The sequence below is a fragment of the Acinonyx jubatus genome, chromosome C2 (genome assembly GCF_027475565.1).
Source record: "Acinonyx jubatus isolate Ajub_Pintada_27869175 chromosome C2, VMU_Ajub_asm_v1.0, whole genome shotgun sequence".
NCBI classification, from domain to species: Eukaryota; Metazoa; Chordata; class Mammalia; order Carnivora; family Felidae; genus Acinonyx; species Acinonyx jubatus.
In genome coordinates, this window is record NC_069384.1 from 105,666,036 (window position 1) to 105,686,283 (window position 20,248).

The 20,248-nt window shown below is 40.3% G+C and overlaps 1 protein-coding gene across 12 annotated transcripts in view; it reads left to right on the forward strand.

Annotated features, from left to right (window-relative positions):
- The first annotated feature begins 8,170 nt into the window (after nucleotides 1-8,170).
- Nucleotides 8,171-20,248, forward strand: part of VEPH1 (ventricular zone expressed PH domain containing 1) — a 252,221-nt gene continuing 240,143 nt past the window's right edge. For 6 of the 12 annotated variants that reach the window (XR_008297873.1, XM_027061542.2, XM_015066020.3 and 3 more), the window contains exons 1-3: nucleotides 8,344-8,531; nucleotides 12,208-12,478; nucleotides 16,551-16,847. Coding sequence is in view for 11 of the 12 variants with exons in the window: in XM_027061542.2 (XP_026917343.1) it covers nucleotides 16,710-16,847 (138 nt within the window). In the remaining variant the exon portion in view is untranslated. Of the gene's footprint in view, nucleotides 8,321-8,342; nucleotides 8,532-12,188; nucleotides 12,479-16,550; nucleotides 16,848-20,248 lie in introns of those variants that run through there. The other 6 variants (XM_027061543.2, XM_053221274.1, XM_053221272.1 and 3 more) reach the window with 5 other exon arrangements.

A 20,248-nucleotide genomic window follows, 5' to 3' on the forward strand; every position in this document is an offset into this window, starting at 1 on the left:
GGGGCTTGAGCTCAGGACCATGAGATTATGACCTGAGCCAAAGTCAATCGCTCAACTGACTGAGCCACCCAGGCACCCTGAGATAAATTCTTAATTTCCTTTATTTTACAGTCTTCTTGCTCCCCTCCCCTCTGACAACCATGTTTCTTCTCTGTATTTCAGAGTCTGTTTTTCTGCTTGTCTCTTTTTTTTCTTTGTTTTGTTTCTTAAATTCCACATATGAGTAAAATTATATGGTATTTGTCTTTCCCTGACTGACTTATTTCACTTAGCATTATACTCTCTGGTGAACCTATGTTGTTATAAATGGCAATATTTTATTCTTTTTTATGTCTGAGTAATATTCCATAGCATATATGTTATATATATTATTTATATATCTACATATTGTATATCATATCTTCTTTTTTCCATTCATCTGTAAATAGACACTTGAGGTGCTTTCATATCTTGGCTGTTGTAAATAACACTGAAATAAACATAGGGATGCACATATCTTTTCGAATTAGCGTTTTTGTATTCTTTGGGTAAATATCCAGCAGAGAAATTACTGGATCATATGGTAATTCTATTTTCAATTTTTTGAGGAATCTCAGCACTATTTTCCATAGTGGCTGCAACAATTTGTATTCCCACCAACAGTAGGATTCCTCTTTCTCCATATCCTTACTAACACTTGTTATTTCTTGTGTTTTTGATTTTAGGTATCACTATGGTTTTAATTTGCATCTTCTTGATGATTAATGATGTTGACAATTTTTTCACATGCTTCTTGGCCATCTGTGGTCTGTCCGTATGTTGAAGACATGTCTATTCAGGTTTGCCCACTTTTTAATAGGATGATTTGTTTTATTTTGGTCTTGAGTTGTATAAGTTCTTTATAAATTTTAGATACTAACTCTTTGTTGGATATATCATTTGCAAATATCTTTTCCCATTTGGTACGTTGCCTTATTTTGTTTATGGTTTCCTTTACTGTGCAGAAGCTTTTTGTTTTGTGTAGTCCCAATAGTTTAATTTTGTTTTTGTTTCCCTTGCCAGAGGAAAGATAATCTAGAAAAGTGTTTCTATGGCTGATGTCAAAGAAATTACTGCATTTGTTTTCTTCTAAGAATTTTATGGTTTCAGGCCTCTTATTTATTTATTTATTTATTTATTTTAAAATTCACATCCAAATTAGCATATAGTGAAACAATGATTTCAGGAGTACATTCCTTAATGCCCCTTACCCATTTAGCCCATCCCCCCCACAACCCCTGTAGCAACCCTCAGTTTGTTCTCCATATTTAGGAGTCTCTTCTATTTTGTCTCCCTCTCTGTTTTTATATTATTTTTGTTTTCCTTCCCTTATGTTCATCTGTTTTGTCTCTTAAAGTCCTCATATGAGTGAAGTCATATGATTTTTGTCTTTCTCTGACTGACTAATTTCACTTAGCATAATACCCTCCAGTTCCATTTACATAGTTGCAAATGGCAAGATTTCATTCTTTCTGATTGCCAAGTAATACTCCATTGTATATATATACGACATCTTCTTTATACATTCATCCATCGAGGGACATTTGGGCTCTTTCCATACTTGGCTATTGTTGATAGTGCTGCTATAAACATGGGGGTGCATGTGTCCCTTCAAAACAGCACACCTGTATCCCTTGGATAAATGCCTAGTAGTGCAATTGCTGAGTTGTAGGGTATTTCTATCTTTAGTTTTTTGAGGAACCTCCATACTGTTTTCCAGAGTGGCTGCACCAGCTTGCATTGCCACCAACAATGCAAAAGAAATCCTCTTTCTCTACATCCTTGCCAACATCTCTTGTTGCCTCAGTTATTAATGTTAGCCATTCTGACAGGTATAAGGTGATATCTCATCTTGGTTTTGATTTGTATTTCCCTGATGATGAGTGATGTGGAGCATTTTTTCATGTGCCAGTTGGCCATCTGGATGTCTTCCTTGGAGAAGTGTCTATTCATGTCTTTTGCCCATTTCTTCACTGGATTATTTGTTTTTTGGCTGTTGAGTTTGAGAAGTTCTTTATAGATTTTGGATACCAACCCTTTATCTGATGTGTCATTTGCAACTATCTTCTCCCATTCTGTCAGTTAACTTTTAGTTTTGCTGATTGTTTCCTTTGCTGTGCAGAAGCTTTTTATTTTGATGAGGTCCCAGTAGTTCATTTTTGCTTTTGTTTCCCTTGCCTCCGGAGACATGCTGAGTAAGAAGTTGCTGTGGGCAAGATCAAAGAGGTTTTTTCCTGCTTTCTCCTCAAGGATTTTGATGGCTTCCTGTCTTACATTTAGGTCTTTCATCCATTTTGAGTTTATTTTTGTGTATGGTGTAAGAAAGTGGTCCAGGTTCATTTTTCTGCATGTTGCTGTCCAGTTTTCCCAGCACCACTTGCTGAAAAGACTGTCTTTATTCCATAGGATATTGCTTCCTGCTTTGTCAAAGATTAGTTGGCCACACGTTTCTGGGTCCAATTCTGGGTTCTCTATTCTGTTCCATTGATCTGAGTGTCTGTTTTTGTGCAAGTACCATACTGTCTTGATGATTGTAGTTTTTTAATAGAGCTTGAAGTCTGGGATTGTGATGCCTCCTGCTTTGGTTTTCTTTTTCAAGATTGCTTTGGCTATTCAGGGTCTTTTCTGGTTCCATACAAATTTTGGGATTATTTGTTCTAGCTCTGTGAGGAATGCTCATGTTATTTTGATAGGGATTGCATTGAATATGTAGACTGCTTTGGGTGGTATCGACATTTTAACAATATTTGTTCTTCCTATCCAGGAGCATGGAATCTTTTTCCATTTTTTTTGTGTCTTCTTCAATTTCTTTCATAAGCTTTCTATAGTTTTCAGTGTATAGATTTTTCACCTCTTTGGTTAGATTTATTCCTAGGTATTTTATGGTTTTTGGTGCAATTGTAAATGGGATGGATTCCTTGATTTCTCTTTCTGTCACTTCCTTGCTGGTGTATAGGAATGCAACCGATTTCCGTGCATTGATTTTATATCCTGCAACTTTGATGAACTCATGAATCAGTTCTAGCAGTTTTTTGGTGGCATCTTGTAGGTTTTCCATATAGAGTATCATTTCATGTGCAGTGAGTGAAAGTTTGACCTCCTCCTGGCCAATTTGGACGCCTTTTATTTCTTTGTGTTGTCTGATTGCAGAGGCTAAGACTTCCAATACTATGTTGAATAACAGTGGCGAGAGTGGACATCCATGTCTTGTTCCTGACCTTAGGGGGAAAGCTGTCAGTTTTTCCCCATTGAGGATGATATTAGTGTTGGGTTGTTCATATATGGCTTTTATGATCTCGAGGTATGCTACTTCTATCCCTACTTTCTTGAGGGTTTTTATCAAGAAAAGATGTTGTATTTTGTCAAATGCTTTCTCTGCATCTATTGAGAGGATCATATAGTTCTTGTCCTTTCTTTTATTGATGCGATGAATCACGTTAATTGTTTTGCAGATATTGAGCCATCCCTGCATCCCAGGTATAAATCCCACTTGGTCGTGGTGAATAATTTTTTTAACGTATTGTTGGATCCTGTTGGCTGATATCTTGTTGAAGATTTTTGTGTCCGTTTTCATCAGGGAAATTGGTCTGTAGTTCTCCTTTTTATGGGGATCTCTGCCTGGTTTTGGAATCAAGGTAATGCTGGCTCCATAGTTTGGAAGTTTTCCTTCCATTTCTACTTTTTGGAACAGCTTCAAGAGAATAGGTGTTAACTCTTCCTTAAATGTTTGGTAGAATTCCCCTGGAAAAGCCATCTGGCCCCGGACTCTTGTTTTTTGGCAGATTTTTGATTACTAATTCAATTTCTTTACTGGTTATGGGTCTGTTCAAATTTTCTATTTCTTCCTGTCTCACTTTTGGTAGTGTATATGTTTCTAGGAATTTTTCCATTTCTTCCAGATTACCCATCAGGTCTCATATTTAGATCTTTAATCCATTTTGAGTTTATTTTTGTGTATGGTGTAAGAAAGTCCGGTTTCATTCTATAATTCCAATTGTTAAGTAAATAAATATAAGGCTGTTCTGGTTATCTATTTTTTCTTGGATGAGTGTTGACAGCTTTTGTCCTTCAAGGAATTTATTAATTTCATCTAAGTCATCAGATTTATTGATATAAAATTTCCATAATATTTCCTTATTCTTCTTTTAATATAGCTGTAGAATCTGTAGTAATGTCAACTTTCTTATTTGTGATATTGGTAATTTGTGTCTTCTCTCTGTTTTTCCAGTCGTGTTAGAGTTTTTCAGCAAAAGGATATGCCCCCTTCTTCTTTACCAGTATGGGGAAATTAAAAAAAAATGTTACCAACATAGTAAGAAAATAATTATATCTCAGCCAAGTGTATTTCTTTGCTATCCATCTCTTTATTTCTGCATCATAATTCTTTTCAATTATATAATTATTATTTTATTGATGCTTTTATAAAGTCTTCAATCATGAAATTTTTATTGAATCCCTCCTTTGTGCCAGATAGTAGCCTAGTAGCCTAGTTCTGGAGTCGTCAGATGAATTAAAACCTAGTCCCTGTGTAGTTCCAGTGTGGCTGGAGCAGGGCAACCAAAAGCAAGAGTGATATGAGATGAATTTGAAGGCATGGAGGGAGAAGGGGGAAGCTTTGTTATACAGGGCTTTGCTGATCTTGAAAGGACTTTGGCTCTGACTCAGGGTGAGATGGAGAGTCATTCCATTGCAGAGAATTGGGCAGAAGGGAGTCAGTTCTGTCTTGTATCTTCATAGGATTATCTGGATATTCTGCTAAGACCATATTGTAACAAGGCAAGAGCAAAATCCAGGAAGCTATTGCAATAATCTAAGTGAGACATGAGATGATAATGTTTTGATCACTGTAGTAGTGGTAGCAAAGATTGTGAAAGGTGATGGGTTCCTAGATATATTCTGAAGGTACTGACCCCACTGCACAGGGTTGTGTGTACATGAGTGGTGGAAGCAAAGCTGGAGGGGGGTGGGGGCCACATTACAAACTCCTTTGTGTGCCAAGCCATGAGGTTTATATGTCATCCTCAGGCAATGGGATGCCACTTATTAATTTTAAGCAAAAGAGTTACATATCGTACTTTATCCTAGAAAGCTGATTTGATGGCAGAGTTGAAAGGCTGTTTTGGAGGTAGTGAGACCTGCTACGAGACTCTTGTCAATATCCAGACAGGAGAGAATGAAGAATTTAACAGAAACAATAGCTATCTAGCTATCACAGTGGAGAGAGGGAGTAGTTATGTATTAGTTTTCTATTGCTATGTGACAAACTACCATGAACTAAATGGCTTAAAATGACACATAGTTATTAGTCCACATTTTCTATGGGTTTGGAGTCCAGGTAGGCTTAGGTGGGTCCTCTGCTCAGGGTGTCCCAAGACACTTAATCAAGGTATTAGTTGGGCTGTGTTCCCATTTGAAGGCTTAACTGGGGAAAGAGTCCTCTTCTAACTTCATTCAGGTTGTTTGAAGAATTCATTTCCTTGTGTTTGTAGGACTGAGGGCCCTGCTTCATGCTGGTTATTGGCTGGAGGCCACCTTAAGCTCCTAGAGGCCACCCGTAGTTCCTTGTCATGTGGGCTTTCTCAACATGACCTATTTTTTCATCAAACCAGCAAGGAGAATCTTTAGAATGAGTCTGTCAGCAAGATGAAATCATATAACGTATGGTAATCGCAGGAGTGACAGTCCATCATCTGCGTCATATGCTATTTGTTAAAAGCAAGTCACAAGTCCCACCCATACTGAAGAGTAGAAAACTCCAACTTCTAAAGACCAGAAAATGGATCATTGAGGGTAATCTTAGGATGTATTCACTATAGACCATGCAGGATGCTGAGAACATGGAATGGACAGAATCTAAGATCATTGGCTGTGAGCGGGAAAAGAAAAGAAAAATAAAGGATAATGCACAGCCTTCTAGTTTGTGTGCTTGGTGGATTGTGAGGGCCCTTCACCAAGATAAGAAACAGAAGGAGGAGTTAGTTTAGGAGAATAATGAATTATCTCAAATATGAGGGCAAAGACATTACTTTTACTACCATTTTTTAATCAAATTATTCTCTATTAAAATAAATAAACCTTAGCCTCAATAAACCTTAGCCACAGGTCTTGATTTCCCTGTTCAAAACAAAACAAAACCAAACAAAACAAAAACCCACTTGATTCTCACAGTCCAAGCCACATGCTATGTTACTGAACCAATAGGGAGTTTCTGAATATATCTAGGTTTTTCTGTGCCTATAATGAACTCTTGCAAAGCTGGGAGGCTGAACACAGAAATGGTGTATCTGAAGGAGTGTCACTGATTTCAGGTAGAAAATCTATTTTTAGAAAATGAAATCATCTAAAAATTCTGTGTTTATATGTAATTTGCCCACTTAAATCTGCTTTAAAATGTATGTATTTCTTGTAAAGGAAGCATCTTAATACAACTTTGTGGTTAGAGAGAATGTTCTTTATTTCAAGCTTACCAAAGGGTTTAGGGACTGTGCAGAAACAGAAGGGGGGAAAAATAAAGATAAAGCCATGTTCTGTGCAACTGATTACTCAGAGGAATTAATAAAATTCCACATGGATGGATGGATTCCGTGATCAGGTTTATTGAGTTCAAACAGTACGTAGCTAGAAACTACCAGACAAGTCTAGGTGGTTAAAGTGGAAGTATTTGGGGGAAGTGAACATGTTGTTGGTTAAAAGAATCAATTTAGGAAGTCACACTTTAGGTATACGGAATGACTACATTCGTTTCTAGGTCTTTCCTGCCTCACTGGCTGTCCATGAAGGCCTGTGATTGTTATTGAAGGGGCTCATTTGTCATAGTTGGTTCCTAATACATCTCCTAGTGCATCTTCCTTTGCAAGGAACTGCACTGTGAGGACCCAGAAGAACCTTCTCACAACCCGGGGTTTGGCTAATTTAGCCAAGCAGAACTTTTTCAATGGCAAATGGCAGAAAACCCAATGTAAAATCACTCAAGCTATTAAGCACTTGGTCCACAGTGAAGGGTGGATCTTGTCAACTTCAGGGGCAGCTGGTTTAAGTGGCCTAAACAAAGTCACTAGGATTTGGTTTCTTGGTGGCCATGTGGCAAGGGTAACCAGACCTTCTATCTTCTTGTCATCAAATCTAGCAGGAAAGACTCTGTCCCCTCAATGCCAAACATTCATCTTTCTCATGACTCTCGCTGGCTTGGAAGGGGTCACACCTCATTCTCTGAGTCAATCACTATGATCAGGAGAATGTCATCTCTCTGATTGGCTAATACCAACATGTTTTATCTGAGTGAGCTCTGCCCAAAGAATGTTGCTTCCCAAGGGAAATTTGGGTACAGTTTTTACCAGATAATTGAGTGTTGGGTGGTAAACACAGGACAAAGTCCTCTTCGCCCCAGAAGTGTGCCTATTAATTGAGCCAGAAATTTGTGTACATGGCAGCACAATTGCCAATGACATAGAAATATCAATATTTCCAGATATGTACCTTACACCTTATTCTTCCCCACACATTCATACACTTAGTTTGACTGAAAGCTAGTTAGAAGAGGTTCCGAAATATTCTGTTGCTTTATGTGTAGGCAAAACCTCAGATCAATAAGGGGAGAAAGCCCATGTCATATACATAAAAGGGGAGAGGATAGCCTCCAGATATAACAATCCACTGGGTACCACCAATTAATTTATGCATTAGAGGTTTGGAGAGCATTCTCCTTAAAAGAGAGAGAGATGTAAGACTGCTCATAAGGGATCCCCAGTGTATTAGGCCTGAGAAGAGGAGTTCTATATTTGGATGGCAAAAGGAAGTGAATTAGCAACTTGGATTGGCGCAAGAAAGAGCAGTGCTGGCCTGGAGAAATCCCCAGTGGTACTTGGGATGCTTCGTTCAGTTGTTCAGTGTTTCACTAGCAATACCAATAGCATAGTTAGACTTTGTTCCTTTAGACAAGCCATTTTGTTTCTCTTGTGGTATTTTCTTCCATCGTCTTTGGTTTAAATACTATCTCATTCCACTACTTCCCTCTTTCCATTCCACACCAAGCCTTTCACTGATGCCTGCCAGATAAAAGGCTCTACATCTGATATTAACCTAAAACTTCCTTGATTCCTTAAAGTGAGTTATTCATTAACGGAAGTTAAGTTACTGGTTGTTAGGCAAATCTTCTAATACTCTGTCTCAAACTACCGACCTGCTCAGAGAAGCTCCTATAAACCTACTGTAGAAAGAGGTGAAGCTTTGTGCCAATTGTTAGCTTTAAGCAGAAGGCTGGGAGAGAGAGAGGAGAAGTTACTCATTTGCCCGATTCCACACGGTGAGTCCAGGGGAGGGAATCAAGTGTACAGCCAGCCTGACAAGCAGCGCAGGGAAGCACGGAGCCTGCCAGCAGGACAGGACAGGACAGGAAGGGGCAGGGGCTACCGGGCTGCCTCTGAGCATGGTCATGGGTTCCAGCCGAATTACTCTAAAGATCAAGCATTCTGCCTTCTATTTCCTATGATGGCCAGAGTTTCCTGTGCTAAGAGGTATGGCTATCTTTTCCCCTGTCCTTTTGTTCAGCAAAAACAAAAGCTAATTAAAGTAAATGTCAGCAGCTGCAGTGATGAAGGAGTGGGCTGCGGGAGTGGGGCAGAGAAACTTCCAGGGGCTGGCTGATTATGCAGATAAAGCACATTTGGGAGTTGTGTGTCTAGCCCTGTATGCATGCTTTTCGGTTATTAGGGTAAAAAAGCCACCTCTCTGTGGGTTATTAAAACATGTCTCTAGGCCTCAGGAGCAGAAATTTGTGCTTCTAGATTCATAGTATGTGCATTGTTGTTTTATTCCTTAACTGTCTGGGCTCATTTCTATTTCACACTTTTGTTTACCTCAAGAAACATCTTACAACCAGCAAAGAAGCTGGCCCTGCCTATGGTTTTCAAAGAAAATTCAAGCATCTTTCCAGTCAGTGGGTTGAGCAGTCACCATTACTGTTTATTGTTGCTGTCATTTTTTCCTTTGATATTTATTTTAGTTATCTTATAAATCAGTATTGAATCTAACTACTTTTTTGTTCTTCTAAATACATATTTAAATTGCTATAGTAACCAACCATTGGATTCCATGACATTTTAAATTGAAGCATGTATGTTTTCAATTTAAAGAATAGAAAAAATACTTAAGACATTATTTGAATTGGTCAATGCAGGTGTTTAGTATATGGAATTTAAATGTAAATAAAGACACATTTAACAGTGAATTTTCTTTGTAATTTGAGAGTTTGGGTATGTTTTCTGGGGAAAAAAACCCTACAAAATTGGAATTAAAAATTTTAGCAAGATTTATATTAACTACTCATATTTATATTTATATAATATTTATTCAATTTATACAAAGATTTATATCAATTAGGAAAATATGACCTGCAAAGTCAAAATTTACGAAAATGGATACACTATGAAGTCGTTATTACAGATCGCAAATTCTTGGTTTAGAAAGTTTGTTAGACTTGAAGATGTTTCCCTCATTTCCAATGAAAGAAAGTATTTCCTATTTGTGCTTCAATAAGTTGCGATATGTATTCAAATAGAATATGTTTTTTGAACTGTTGCCTAAATAAGTCACCAAGCCTATTTTTGTATGTGCTTATGATAATTAGCCCGCTACAAACTTAGTATGAATTCTAGAAAAAGACCAAGGACTGAGTCCTTTAGCATCGTTTGGAACAACCCAGCCTCAGAGGCTTTCAGTAGAAGTGAATGTAGCAAGATGTCATGGCAGAGGAAACCGAGAGACGCACAGGGAACAATAGACATCTTGTGGGAAGGGCTGAAATGTATGCGGCCAATTCCCATGGGAACGCCTGTAGTTCTTTCACACTGTGTGAAAAAGATGCTCCTTGAAAAGAATCTTTAATCCTTTCTTTCAAAGGAAAATCTATCCGAGAACTTTATTTAAATTTTCTAGAACCCAAATGGGTCTAACCTAGTCAGTGGGCAATATATAATATAATATAATAAGGTGAATAAAATGAGAAAAGTTTGATGCGCAGTAGTGTTATCCAAAGCATAACGTAAATAAATGTTGTTATTCTAGAATTGTCTAATGTGAAGAAACCAGGGAATACTCTAACCCGAAGTTGGAAGCTAGAGGCTAATTTTCACAGAATAAATTGGCTTCCTGAGTTAATTATGTTTATTGAAACCTCCCAAAGAGCTTCAATTTTTTCCACAGGTGGTATCCCAATAGTGGTTCAATTAAGTCCACTGGTTCATATGTATTTTTATTTAATAGATCTACCAGTGCATAGTATAATAAACCAGCAATGTTTTATTAGTGCCCATTGAGTGCAGGTCACCTTGAAGAGTCCTAAAGAACTTTTCCCGCTGGTGTCCTAGAGGGAATTATACACTCCATCCTTGCCTATAAATGTGGGAGTGAGCACTACACTTACGTAGGAAACTCGGGTATTTGGATTACCCAGCCACAAAAAGTCTGAGTTACATTGTATTTTAGTCCATTTCCACTCTGTAAAAAATTCAGTTACTGTTTAGCCATGGTTGAGGGGGGGGGGGGGTAAGGCTGTCTCTCCAGGGAACAAATTTGCCAAAAAACTAATATGGACACATTCAAGATAGTGTATAAACTACCCAGATTTAGGTTGGGGGGAGAGTACAATTAGGCTATAAATATGACCCAAATGGAAAAAGGACTTTATAAAATATCTTTAACATGTGAACTCAGTGTTGGATAGCAGTACAGCAGTATATTAGCTCTTAGAAGGGATGGCATAGGGACATAGTACAGGAAAATGACCTATAAGAATAATGACATTATTAGGGATATGATTGCTGTTACTTCTTGTGTGGTTGCTATATGCTAGGTTCTGTGGTGAATGCTTTACATAATCTCATAAAACCTCCCAACAACCCATATCACAATCCTCAGGTGCAAATAAGGAACCTGAGGCTCTAGGAATTAATTGATCGACCCCAGTAATGATACAGCTGAATCCAGTTGTGTTTGCGTTCCCACACTCTTAACCACTCTGCTTTTCTTACTGGGTTTCCATAAAATGTGCAAATCTGGACACTACATTCCTTTAAAAATGGAAGAAAATTGGATAAAACCTAGCGATAAGAGCCATTAATAAGGAATGGAGAATGAAGAAGAGGGAAGCCTAAAGAGATACAGTCTGTTCCTTTAAAAGAGAAGACTGCATCACTAGCTGTAAGCCAGAAAATTACCAGTGAAAGGCTACACCTGCTCATGGGTGCCTGGCTTCTCCATTTTTATAAAGAAAACTCTTAAAGAGAATTCTCCATATGTGGATGGCATAAAAGTGTGATTGACCACCAAATGTCTAGAATGATTTACAAGGTCATTCCTCTGGGGCATATGACCTGGTTCAATGGTAGTGTGTGACCCCTCTGACCACATGCCTTTGTGGGGTAGCGCTCGCGGGAGTCACATCTTTGTGACCACACAGATGAATTTGCCTGCCGCACAGCTTCCTGTACGTTTTGCCAGCAAAGAGGTGATTTGATGGGCAGAAGACCCTCCATAAGGACAGATAAGTTGGGAGTAGAGAATAATACAATTTAAAAACATGTTTTTTAATGCACCATTAAGCACTGAAACCATTAAGTGTTGAGAGTTTCAGTACCTTTTCCTCCTCTGGAGTGTCAGCAAGATAACATATTCTCTGAGCGTCGCTGCAATATTTAAAGTACAAATCTGACTTAAAGGGCAAATCCAAGTGGATTTTTATGAACCTCCCAGCAAATAGAGTGGAAAAGAAGGTATGCATTTTTGTTTAGTAGTTTGTTCCTTTTAGCAGCAACTTTCTCCATCCTTAAGTTTTCAACAATATTAATCTAGAGGCAGAACAAGAGGATCAGTGCTTTAGGAGCTGGGACTCTTAGTGGACAAACGCTCTGTGTTTCAAATTCTGGGTGTGAAATCTTGAGAGGGAGGGAGGTGTTCATTAAGCCGCAGTCCTCTCTTCCCCAGGCTTTGTGAAATGGCTCCCAATAGTCATTCCATTCACCTGTTTGAGTTTCTGCTGAAACTATTTCCTGCGTGGCTTTCTCTCCCCAACACCTCCCACCCCCTCCCCATTCTTCCCAGGGAAAGTATAGATTTTCACGAACACAGGGAGTTTTGTTTTCTCTGTTAAAAACAACTCTACTTTACTGGAGCAGGCTTTCTGTTTCACCCCAGGAAACAGAGCATTTCACTCAGAGGCGACTCTGCACTGGGTGAGGTGCAGCCTGTCACCTGACCAGCTCTGGAGCTGCCAGTGGCATCAGGCTGCATTCCTTGAATTCTTCACCCAGCACTACCGCCACCGCAATGAACAACTTCAGGTTCACTGAGCTGAGGGGATTCCATCTGCTGTGCCCTCGGAGTCCGCTGCCCTAGTCTCGCGCCCAGGCTCAAAACCTATAGCTGAGTAACAGCAAGCTGACTGCCTTTGAGGAGTAGCACGCAGGTAAAGCCAGTTTGTGGGGACGGCTGGGACTCCCTGAAATGTGTCACCCTTGGTGCATAATCATTTTTTTGTGTGGTGTCTGCTTCTCCTTACAGAAACTTGACTTGCCAACCAATATCTGCTTAAAAATATATATTACAAATAATGAGTAAGTGGGCTCCAATTTAGGGTCCCTTAAAGATTAAGGACAGAAATTAGGAGAGCAAAAGCTGGGAGTAAGAGGAATTTTGTAAGCCAGTTTTTGTAATTCAAAAAGTACGAGGTTTGGAAGCTGACCTACTTGGTGTGAATCTTGGCTCTGTGTGTAACCTTTGGCACGGTATCTCACCAGTCCTGTTTCCTCTTTGGTAATAATGTCTACCTGCAGGGTTGATGGGAGAACTGAGAAGAAAGTATCTGGCAAAGAGCTTGGTGCATAGAAAGCATCTGAGGTGCACCCATATGTGCATTTGTGTACATATGCGTGTGCTTGTGTGTGTTTGGTGAACACGTGTATACAGGCATACAGGTCACAGGACTGTGGCGTTCATGAGGGCAGGGAATTTCTCAGAGGATGAGGTTGAATTTGATCTGTCGCTGACCTTCTCTGCCGTAGCAGAGAGATCAACAGGAGAAAGAAGCCAGACACCTGAGCAAAACATTGACCAGAGCTGCTGAAAAATAAATGACATGCCTTGCTGATCCTTAGGCAGGAAGGGGGCAGTATAGTATACCATGTGGGGTGCTCTTTAAATGAAGACTGATGGAAGGGAGGCAGTTTAATAGTTATCACACATGGTCATGTACGCAACTGACAGGGCTTTGTTCTGGGAGAGCAACTGCCCTCGGTTCTGACTCTGCAACTAATTACTCCCTGGGTGTTCCTGGGCTGGTTGCTTTCCTCTCTGAACATCAGTTTCTCATCACATGGAATCGTCGTGAGAATTAAGTGACTCAATCCTTACGAAACACTCATAGTAGTGCCTGCCACATGGTAAACACCTGCTAAACATTAGCTGTTGGTGTCATTATTTGACAAGGGGCTCTTTCATGTGTTTTAGCTTTGATCTTCAAAACAACCTGGTGAGATAGACTAGGCATGTATTAGCCCCATTGTGCAGATGAAGAAATTGAGGCTCAGAGAAGGGAAAAGCACGAACCAAAGGTCCAACAACCAGAGTGACCAGGCTAGGACTTGAATCTCAGTCTGCAGACAAGCGTCTGACTTAGTATGTACACAGCACATGTATATTGAATGAAATCTATCCTAAAAATGTCTAGCCCAAGCACCATTTCCTTCACAAAGTCCTTCCTCATCATCTTTCCCTAGGAGAGATCTCTCTCTCCCTTGTACTTCCCCAAACTTCCTTTATAGTATACAAGAGACTTTTCTCTGGGTCATCCTTGTATTGTAAAATGTTTGGTGTAAGTTTCACCTCTCCCTACCCCACTTTTTAATGTGTAAAATTTCTCACGGATGGCAGTGTTTTGAACAATAATGTTTTGCACATTATGGACACTCAGTAGTGATAGCATGAATGTAGGACTTCATACCAGGTGTCATTGTAAGTGTGGAGAGTAAAGAACAAGCCCAGGGATGCCTGGGTGGCTCATTTGGTTGAGCTCAACAGGACTCTTATTTTCGGCTCAGGTCACAGTCTCACGGTTTGTGGATTTGAGCCCTGTGTCAGGCTCTGCACTGACAGAGCAGAGCCTGCTTGGGATTCTCTTTATCTCCTTCTCTCCCCCCCCCCCACTTGCTCTCTCTCTCAAAATAAATAAAGGAAAAAGGAGCCCAGGAAAAACCGGGGGTGCTCCCCTCCACCAGCATGTATTTCTGTCCTCCTCAGAACTCCAGCTGCGATACATTTGGGACAGCTGAATGTGCTTCAGGAACAGCCAGATATTGACCAAGAAGCTGACTGGTCAAGGGGAAATCATATCCAGTGTCCGTCTAATATCTTATATTTCTGAATATTATTTCACTGAGACCCTGTCACTGTAAATGTCTGAGGCTACGGGGAGAATGCATTAAGGGGGAAAATTCTGTCCTAAGGGGAACATGCCGTCCTAATTTTCCCTGTAGATATTGTAACTCGCCCTTCCACATTTGCCGGGGCACATACTTGTAGGGCTCTCTGCTCTCTCTCCACCCCATGGAATTCTCCCCCTCATCCCCAACTCTGCTGCTTTTCTCTTCCTCTAAGCTTCTGTTCCTTGTGACTCGCCTGCTGTCTGGTAGGCCTAAAGCCCAGGGCATAGAAGGGCAAGGATGCAGGGTCAGTGTAGGAGGAAAGAGAAATTCATTTTCATGCTTTATGACTCTACCAATATCTTCATCCTCAAATGTTAATAATGCTCTGAGGGTCTTTACTTATAACAGTAGCCTCACATGGAGCCTTATGTGGAACCAGCATACGATAGTGGTTATGAACTTGAGGGTCGCACTGGAATCTCTGGATCCAAATCCTAGCTGTACAGTTTACTGGCTGTATGGCTTGGGCAAGTTATCTAATGCCTTGGTTCCTCACCATTAAAATGGGAATGAAATAGCCTCATATAGTTATTATGAAGGTTAAATGAGTTAATGTTTACAAAGCATATAGAACAGCACATGGCACACAGACAAGCATGTATAAGTATTGGGTATGATTTTTCTGAAGCTGGTGAGCAACACAAAAGTCGCACGTAGGCAATACTACCCTCCACTTCCCTTCAATGGCCTACAAACTGCACTGAGTGCCTGATGAAGGATTTGGCTTGCATTTAGAGACCATATTGCATGGAGAGTGTGTATCTTTAGCCTTTAAAATTGCATTCAGGGGGCGCCTGGGTGGCTCAGTCGGTTAAGCGGCCGACTTCGGCTCAGGTCATGATCTCGCGGTCTGTGAGTTCAAGCCCCGCGTCGGGCTCTGTGCTGACAGCTCAGAGCCTGGAGCCTGTTTCAGATTCTGTGTCTCCCTCTTGCTGACCCTCCCCTGTCTCTCTGTCTCTCTCTGTCTCAAAAATAAATAAAAACGTTAAAAAAATTTTTTTAAAAAATAAAATTGCATTCAGCACACAGAGGTGCCCACACAGTGGGAGCTCAGAGGGGAGGTTTAAGATCACCCGAGGAAGCAGCAGACTCCCCTGTCCCTTTCAAAATCGTTCTGGGGAACACATTCAGAACGAAATGTTGGGCAGACTTGCCTATTGCTTATATTCTTATATGAAATAAGTCACCCTCAGCTGTTACTCTTTGCACGTGGGTCTTCATTTTTAAGTTACACGAGACGATTCCACTTCATTGTAAACCATAGGGGAAGCCCGCTGGCCTGAAGTCAGGGGAACAGCGCTCCTGCAGTTACTGTGGAGCCTTTGGGAAGTCATTAAATAAATGATTGCTAAGGTCTCTACCATTGCAAATGGTCCGTGATTTTATTAGGCCCAGAAGGGAGCTGATGAGAAAAATCAGATATTTAATTTGTGCCATTGCGCTTCTCTCTGTGGACTGTTAATTGAGTAAGAAGTATAGTGGGACTTTATTATTTCAACTGTGGGAGGAGAGGGAAGATTGCCTGATCCCAAAGCGCTTCCTCTTTACCCTGCCTCGCAATGCTGGGGGGAGTTTCTCTTGTCAGTGTAGGAAAGAAACCTGGCCAAGAAGGCAAGCACTGGTTTCCATGTCCAGGAAAAAAGAGAAAACCAGGCAGTGGGTGTTTTCTGTGTTCCCTCTTTCCTTTCATTGCCCTTTTCTGTTTGCTTTCCATGGGAATCTGGGGGAAATATGGCAAGGGTTGTGTGTCCACTTGTTTCCTTGTGGCATAGAATGACAGAGAAGGATACAGAAAGGAGAAAAATAAGTGTGAGGTTTAAGCCGCTTTTTAACATTCCTGTTAAATTCCAGAGAAACCTACACATTTTTGACAGGATCTTTCCGGGGGGAAAAGAAAATAAATAAGGGAAGAGCTCATTTGAAGATCACCAAGCCAGGATCTGTGACTCTCTGCACATTTCCAAACTGTCTTCCCTCTCTCTGCTAGATGGAGAGGTTACATTTTGAGCCCATGCCATTCTACTAACAGCAACATTGTTTCATTTGTTTCTTTTCCAGAGAGTGTCAAAGAAGACCTCAAATTCTGGAGAAAAATGATCTTTCAAGGACTACGAAGTATATACTTCCTGCTGCATGTTTCTGTCTTACTAACCTGTGATAACTGAAACACATGGTCCTGGGGCTGCCGAAGGTCAATTGCTTATCAAATTTCCCATCATGCATCAGCTGTTCAGACTGGTTTTAGGACAAAAAGATCTTTCCCGCGCCGGGGACCTCTTCTCTTTAGATGACTCTGAGATTGAAGACAGCCTGACAGAAGCTCTGGAACAAATTAAAATAATTAGCTCATCTTCCGTAAGTAAACTAGTTTTTAAACTAGACTCCCAAAATGACTTATTCTAGGGCCAAAGGATTGTATGTATCCTGTGGGAAAGGAACTTTGCAGGGGAAAGAGGAAAGACCACTTAATACTGGTTCCCTTAATACTGGTTCTGCTCTGGGGTTTAATTTGGCGTCTAAGAAATAACACCAGAGCAGTCTTGACCTAGCGGGAGGCTAGGCTGCCTTTTGCCCATTCATGGAGATCAGAACCTGGAAATTGCAGACCAGAGTGGAATTATCACAAAAGCTTATCTAAGGGCTGTTTCTCTATCCTTGAAATGACATGGAGAAGAGAGGGAGCAAATCCTGGGAAAAGCAGATCTGCCAAGCTGCCAACAGCATCAGTAAACAAAGCAGGGTGTGTGGAGGAGGCTGAATAATGAAAGAAGGCAGGATGATGCCTCCTGCCGCATAGGTAACATAAGACAAGGACAAGGATCACTCTGTTGCCAGAAGTGACAGTTGCCCGGGGCTTGATAACACTGATTCTGTGTATTTCTATAGAATCTCCATTAAAAAAAAAAAATCTTACTTTTTTACTCCTTTTCCTAACCCCCACCCCCATTTAATTCAACTCACTCATCATTAGCCCCCAGTGTGATCAGACAAATTTATAATCTCCCTCAAGTCTCCCATTCCTTTGCTACTCTTCAATGTCAAGATTATATATTCTGAAAGTGCTTCCCTAAGAGGGTAGATGTGGAGTGCCCAGTGTGGTTTGATGTTGCCCTTCTTGGTTGTGCATGGGCCCTCCATGAGATCAGTCCCATTTCAAAGACCAAGTCTCCCAAGCATCTCTTGTGTCAACAGCATTTGCTAATACTTGGTGCAGACAGCCCCCAGGCAGACAGGAAAGAGACAGGACTTGGGCCATAAAATACTGAATTACCAAATGTGTACACATTTCAGAGATCACAGCTTCCTTCCACATTTTAATGTTTAAAAGGTGTACCAGCAACCAGTGCGGCTTCCTCCTCAAGACTGTCAGCGTGCTCACTTATTGGCCGCCAGGAACATACTAAATCCCCCCGGTGGCCAATGAAGTCATTGCCCACACACTCTTTTCTCAGCTAATGTCTTTGACAGCAATTATGTGTCCATATTTTTTTTTTTCAGAACATTAATCAACTTAGTCTGACTCAAAACACAAGTATTCCTGGTACATTTCCACTTTCTGGGCCATATTTGTGTGCTATTTCTAGCAGTCCCTTCCTTCACACTCCTGCAGAAATGAATTGGCTGAATATGACACTGAATTTCATCTAATCTAATACAAATATATATATACATATTCCCCTGAAGCCTGTTTCCACTAGAGGTCACTAGTGTCAGTGATTTCTTTTGTTTCCTTCATCAGTTGCTTATTTTTAACAGATATCAAATTCAGAATTTTAGAACTGGTGAGTTCTGTGTCGCCACCTTTACCCATTAAGGCAGGCAGGTCCCCTGTCATCAGGGTGTCATCTGTCCCCTCAGATCAGCATCCTACCAGGCAGATCTGGAGGGCCAGTCATTCTCCTGTGTTCTTCACCTACTAACTGGTGTCACATCTCACTTCTTCCACTGCTCTATCTGTAACTGTGGCATGAGCAGATGGATGGCAGAATAAAAAGAATTAGTTTTTAGAAGGATTGTGCAGATCGATCCATTTTTATGTCTGCTATTCAGTCCTAGTTATAAGCAAGTCTCAGTGTGGAATTCCTTCTCCCTTTCCATTCTTTTAAAAGCCAGTTCAAGGTTTATTATTCCTGAAATGACTTCTATGGTTCTAGTTCTTAGTGATTACTTCTCTCTAAAAATACATAGTTGCCCTTTTGCAGAGTATATAATTAATATACTCTGTTCTTATAGAAAATCATCTATTCATATAACCTCCTGTAGTGAAACTTCTACATCCATGACCTATGTTTCCAGCCTTGGCATCTCCCCCTAAGCCTCAAGCCCGAACTAGTTGATATCCATTATCTCAAATTCAATCTATCTAAATTAGAAGTTATCATCTTTCTTCCAGCTGTACTATCACTTTCTTAGATCTCCAGGTTTGTAACCTGGAGTCACTCTTGACCTTTTACTCTCACTCTCTCCTTTCCCTATTAGTTCTGTGGACACTCCTTGAGAAACGTCTCTTCCCTTTCTCCTTCTTCTCCTTTTCCTGAATTACCTTCTCCTCCTCCTTTTGCTATCACTCTGGCTCAGGACTTCAAAACAATTGATCTTCTTGCCTTTGGTCTTACTGTTCTCTGGTTCAATGTACTAGAAGTTACCTAATTAAACTTCCTAAAGAAGATTTTATTGCATGTCTCCCATTGTTTGAAACCTTCCCATGATGCACCAATGCCCATGACATTCAATGGCCATTGCCAGTGATTAGTCCACTGAACCACTATGTCTACTCAGTGGCTCACTTCCCTGTTAGCTGCATCCCATCTTTCCCTTGTTATGACTTTCCTAATGACCCTGAATCTCAGTAATCAATTCTACTTCTCAACTCCTTTGTTTGTTTGTCTGTTTCTTGTATCCCTAATTTTTTTAATTTTATTTTTTATTTTTTAAAATTTACATCCAAATTAGTTAGCATATAGTGAAACAATGATTTCAGGAGTAGATTCCTTAATGCCTCTTACCCATTTAGCCCATTCCCCCTCCCACAACCGCTCCAGCAACCCTAAGTTTGTTCTCCATATTTATGAGTCTCTTCTGTTTCACTCATATGGGGACTTTAAGAGACAAAACAGATGAACGTAAGGGAAGGAGCGCAAAAATAATATATCAACTCCTTTTTAAAAACAAAGAACTTCCTTTTAAATCATCTTTGCCAACTTCCTTCTAGCATAGAAATCCCTTCTCTAGGATACCTGACAAATAGGTGACTTCTACATTTGCAGTGATGAGAACATAGTAAGTTTCTGATATTTCCCTTTGACAAATTTCCCTTTTCCATTGCATGAAGCCTTGATGGAGCCTTTAGTCAAAGTTTTCTACCTTGCCCTTGCCAGGAGAGCAGAGAGGAAAGGAGTGGAGACACTGACTCGAGCCTTCTCCATAGTTCTAGGAAAGAAGTCAGCAGAGGGTGATTTGTCATGACAATGGTGCTCCAAAGAGATAGTCCTTTGCTGTAGTTTTCCACACTTTATCCATTGCTTATGGTCATAACCATAAAACCTACTAAGAGATAACTGTTCCACTGTCAGAATTTAAAATTTTTAGTGTGTTCCTCCTTCTGGCTAGATGAAATCTTGACAACTCAGGAAACAACAGATATTGGTGAGGATGCAGAGAAAGGGGAACACTTCTGCACTGTTGGTGGGAATGCAAACTGGTGCAGCCACTCTGGAGAACAGTATGGAGGTTCCTCAGAAAATTAAAAAGAGAAC